The 5000-nt window shown below is 40.4% G+C and overlaps 2 protein-coding genes across 2 annotated transcripts in view; one reads left to right on the forward strand and one right to left on the reverse strand.

Moving 5' to 3' along the window:
* Window positions 1-5000, reverse strand: part of LOC138973308 (arylsulfatase B-like) — a 443818-nt gene that overhangs the window by 354625 nt on the left and 84193 nt on the right. The window lies entirely within an intron of this gene.
* LOC138973314 (uncharacterized) overlaps window positions 1-5000 on the forward strand; it is a 20109-nt gene that overhangs the window by 14053 nt on the left and 1056 nt on the right. The window contains exons 5-6 of the mRNA XM_070346034.1: window positions 2382-2465; window positions 3704-5000. The exon at window positions 3704-5000 is cut by the window's right edge and continues 1056 nt beyond it. Of these exons, the coding sequence (XP_070202135.1) occupies window positions 2382-2465; window positions 3704-3858 (239 nt within the window). The 3' untranslated portion in view covers window positions 3859-5000. The remainder of the gene's footprint in view (window positions 1-2381; window positions 2466-3703) is intronic.

A 5000-nucleotide genomic window follows, 5' to 3' on the forward strand; every position in this document is an offset into this window, starting at 1 on the left:
GGTTGGTTGACAGACTGTTGTTGTTGATATATATATTTTCATTGTCTATTGTTTACGTCTGTGTTGTTGTCGTTGGGGATTATTTCCGCAAGATTAGTCTGGCTGCTATCCCTTGGTATGAGTATGACACTTGGTGACATTTTATCGTTATAATTCCACTTCCTCCTACCTGTATGTGACTCAGTGTTGTCAAAGCCTGAGACTGTCCATGTAACTGAAAGACCCACACAATACTGTACTCACATGTAACTGAAAGACCCACACAATACTGTACTCACATGTAACTGAAAGACCCACACAATACTGTACTCACATGTAACTGAAAGACCCACACAATACTGTACTCACATGTAACTGAAAGACCCACACAATACTGTACTCACATGTAACTGAAAGACCCACACAATACTGTACTCACATGTAACTGAAAGACCCACACAATACTGTACTCACATGTAACTGAAAGACCCACACAATACTGTACTCACATGTAACTGAAAGACCCACACAATACTGTACTCACATGTAACTGAAAGACCCACACAATACTGTACTCACATGTGAACGAAGAATACAAACACGTAAAGGTGCGACGTCTCAACCCTTGGGTCTTCTTCAGGCAAACACACAAAACAGGAAGAAGAACAATACAGACGAGAAAGAAGAATGACAGATGTAACGATTCGCGAACCGAAACAAATGGATATATGAGCAAGGGACTGTAACATATAACATTATTTGTTTTCTTGTGCATAAGCGTGTGCACGGGCGTACCAATTCAAATCACAAGCAGATACAGACTAAATTAAAGTTCGATGAAATTGATGCTGCGCCTAAATCGGGAGTTGATCCCATAAACTAGCAAGAAGTTTGTGTCTAAGCCATGGCAGTATCGCTAACCACGTATAGGTCGTTGCTGCTCCTGCATGGGCTTCAAGGTTATGGCTGGTATAAAAGTTAGGGTTAAAGTTAATTTAAAAGCTAATGTTTGGATTACAATGTGGAATACTACAGGGACACATAAGCATATGCTCGAGTCGCTGTTTAACTCATAACATATGCGTAGACAGTTTGTTTCTCGTTGTAACCTTTTGGCGTTATTGGGAAAGATTGTAAAGCAAGACATTCCTCCGAGGTAGGAAAAACACCCCCGTTGGTCAAAGGGAAATAACCATTCTCACTGCCACCAACTGAGAAGGTTATTTCCCTTTGACCATTAATATGTCCCTCTATAAGTCCTTGTAGAATCTTAATCCACCAATAACTCCCTAACCGTGTGTTTGACTGGTCCCAATTTTTGTAAGGACCGTCTCAGGAATGTATAGAACCTGTTGACCAAGTTTGGTGACGATCGGTCCGTTCATTCTTGAGATCTATATGCGAACACAAACAAACAAACAAACAAACAAACAAACAAACACATCGAGCGAAACCTATACACACCCCTATACCGGGGGTGTAATTAATGGAAGTGGGTTCATTGCATGACATTATAATGGAAGGTTGATTTTATTGCGTGCCTTTGCCATGCAAAGAAGACCCAGTTGGTTCGGGAACGAAGACGAACAGCTCAGCACATGCATACGCTGCAAAATGTCAGAGCCCTTGAAGTTGATTATCCTGCATTGATTTGTGGTACACACTATGCTTCTTAGTTATAACCTTTCTATGAACTGTAGAGTGATTGAACTTTATAAGTGAATTACTTAGTTGTAGGGCGTATGGATAGACGTCTGGATGAACGCATATTTGGACACATCTACACATTTACTTACCTATTGGGATGCTTTTATTGTATTAAGAACCAAAATTGATTGACAATATGTTGTAGCTCTTGGGGTGCGAATACAAGATGAAGACAAGTCGCATCGCGTAAGGCGAACTTATTATATCAAGTCAATCTGTCGAACTCTCAAAACTTGACAAAGTGTAAACAAATCCAAAAACATAGACTGCCAACGTTCCAATATTCAGTATCAAAACATAGTCGCACAAACAAAGATATTTGTGACCCTCCACCACGGAATGAGTCGGATGTCACCTCGGGCAGTTTTTCCGGGGGTGTGAGGTATAATTGTGAGGGTCACCTCAGTCACAAAAGCTTATAACTCGAACAGTGTTTGCTCTTTTTTTTAAACGGTTTTCACCACTGGAAAGAGCTTACAAAACTATTTCAGAAAATGTAAAAATACAAAATAATTCAGAGGTGACATGCGACTCATTCCGTGGTGGAGGGTCACATTTGTGATTGTAACGTAATTTTGTCAATACCAACGTTCCAACAACCTACCTTTCTTGTTTTTAGATAAAGTGTAACAACCAAAAAATACAATTAGAAAAATGGTTGATGTGTACTAGTGGTTTTCATTCACTTTTTGCAGGAAGAGGGTTGCCACTCTTCCGACGTGCTTCAGGCCTAAGAGACCCCATCACCTTCCGCAGACCTGACTCCAAAATGCCTGCAGGTGATTAATATATTCTTGATACCATAGGCCATGCATGTTCAAGTCAATAATATTGGCACAAATAATAGGCCATGCATATTCAAGTCAATAGTATTGGCACAAATCACAGGCCGAGCATATTCAAGTCAATAGTATTGGCACAAATCACAGGCCATACATATTCAAGTCAATAGTATTGGCACAAATCACAGGCCATACATATTCAAGTCAATAGTATTGGCACAAATCACAGGCCATGCATATTCAAGTCAATAGTATTGGCACAAATCACAGGCCATGTATATATTTTCAAGTCAATAGTATTGGCACAAATCATAGGCCATGCATATTCAAGTCAATAGTATTGGCACACAATCATAGGCCATACATATTCAAGTCAATAGTATTGGCAGAAATCACATGCCGAGCATATTCAAGTCAATAGTATTGGCACAAATCACATGCCGAGCATATTCAAGTCAATAGTATTGGCACAAATCACAGGCCGAGCATATTCAAGTCAATAGTATTGGCACACATCACAGGCCGAGTATATTCAAGTCAATAGTATTGGCACACAATCAAGTAGCTGCGTGTGCGACCCATGCAGCAGGAAACAAATCAAGATTTACATGTTCTTGCTTCTGTGACATATCTGATACAAAATTAAGCTGGATGATAGCCAACACGTGAACAAAGCTTATATATTACGCTTTTTTAAACATCAAACACAAAATAAACAACAAGAAAACTAAACAATTATAACAAGGATAAGGATAAGGATAACATTTGATATTGTCCCGTGAGGTTACCTTCATGAACATTTCGGCTGCTTTATTAGTGGGGAAAGCGAGCTGCTACTTTATCTTTATTTACTTTGTGGTGCGCATGCGTAGTACACGGGGGTGTTCGGGCACCAAGGAGAGTCTGCACCCAGGTCGATAGCGGCAACAAATACTCCCATAAAACTACAAACAAGAAGAAAAAGAAGAACAAATAAAATGCCCATGAAACCCGCAATCAGACAAATGTTTCTTCTCAGGGAAAAAGGGAGGGGGAGAGGAGGGGGGGAGTCGTTTGAGAGGGAGAGTGAAAAATGAAAGAAAACACGGTTCTGACCAATACTTTGTACAGGTTTGAATGTGTTACGGCTGGCTAACACTTTAACTGCAAGCACAGTTGAACAGTAGGGTGGAGGGTGGCTTATTTATCTCAAACAGTGTTGAACAGACGTAACGTCGTTTACCGTGTCTTTGCAGACAACCAGGAGGGGTACCTCTACCCCACCTCCCTCAACCAGACGGCTCCAGAAGAAGTGTTGAACATGACACCCCGTCCCCCACCCCGCACCGCCATCAACCCGGAGTACGAATTCCAGCCCCAAAGCGGCACCCTGCAACGCTTTGAAGTGTAAAGCCTAATATCTCCCATGACCTGCCTGTTCGTCTCTCTTACTCTGTGTATTCCAATGTTACCGAAGCGTAATTCATGGTTACCGAAGAATTTATCTAATTTGGTTGCAAGAATAATATATATTCATCTGCAAATACGATCAGTCGCCTTTCTACAAAAATATGTATTAGAAACACTGTCATTAGTTGTTTAATTTTTAGTGACGAAATGCCATTCAAAGATAATTATGTGTTCACTTGCTCAACTAGGACAACAATGTAACAGCATGTTGTAACAAGCAATAACAAAATAAAGCTAAAAACAGAATATTTTTAAGGAAAATGAAAAAACAATTCAAGGGGGAAAACTCTGTTTGTCGAAGCACCTCGCGTACGTTTACATTCACGCTTTCGGCTCATTTCAAGTTAAGACAATCTCGATAGTTTAAGTACTGCTGACAAGTTTCGGCATTTGTTATAACTATGCAAATTGTGCCGTTGAAGCACTACAATTACACGTAGCGGTTAATATTTAATCTGAAAGCGTCCTGACACGCAGCTTCGGGTCAAAGGTCACTGTGTAGGGTTCAATGCGAGTAACCCTTGAACACACTAATCGTGGATCAATTTCAGCGGAAAAATCATTATCTAACTAAGCTTTTTTGACAAGAGAAAACTATAATTGAATATATAGGCATTCAATTTGTTGTTGTTCAAATTCAGTAATTCATTCGTGGAAGAGAACTAGCTTCGCGCATGAATATTGTTATGCGGAAGGCTCGGGAATACCTGAAAATGGACCCTCGGGATAGTATTGCAAGCTATGTATACTATATTTATCTCATGACCTGTCCTGTGTCTCTGTTACCAGAGGAGGAGAATAGGATGCGTATTCCATGGTTACCAGAGCATGTTCCATGATTACCATAGCGTAGTCCATGGTAACCGGACCGTATTTCATGGTTACCGAATGAATGTTTCGTCGTTATCAAAGTTTCGTTGCAAAAATAATAGAAATTAATCTGGAAACACTATTCGACGCCAGAGGCTCGGGAATACCTGTTAACCGATCAACCCTCGGGAAAATATGCAAGCTACTCAGGACTCGCAGTGTGTAACCTATGTGTTGATTGGGCAGAGTCGACTTTGCGAAGACTACTTCATG

This window comes from Littorina saxatilis, linkage group LG8 (genome assembly GCF_037325665.1).
Source record: "Littorina saxatilis isolate snail1 linkage group LG8, US_GU_Lsax_2.0, whole genome shotgun sequence".
Lineage (NCBI taxonomy): Eukaryota > Metazoa > Mollusca > Gastropoda > Littorinimorpha > Littorinidae > Littorina > Littorina saxatilis.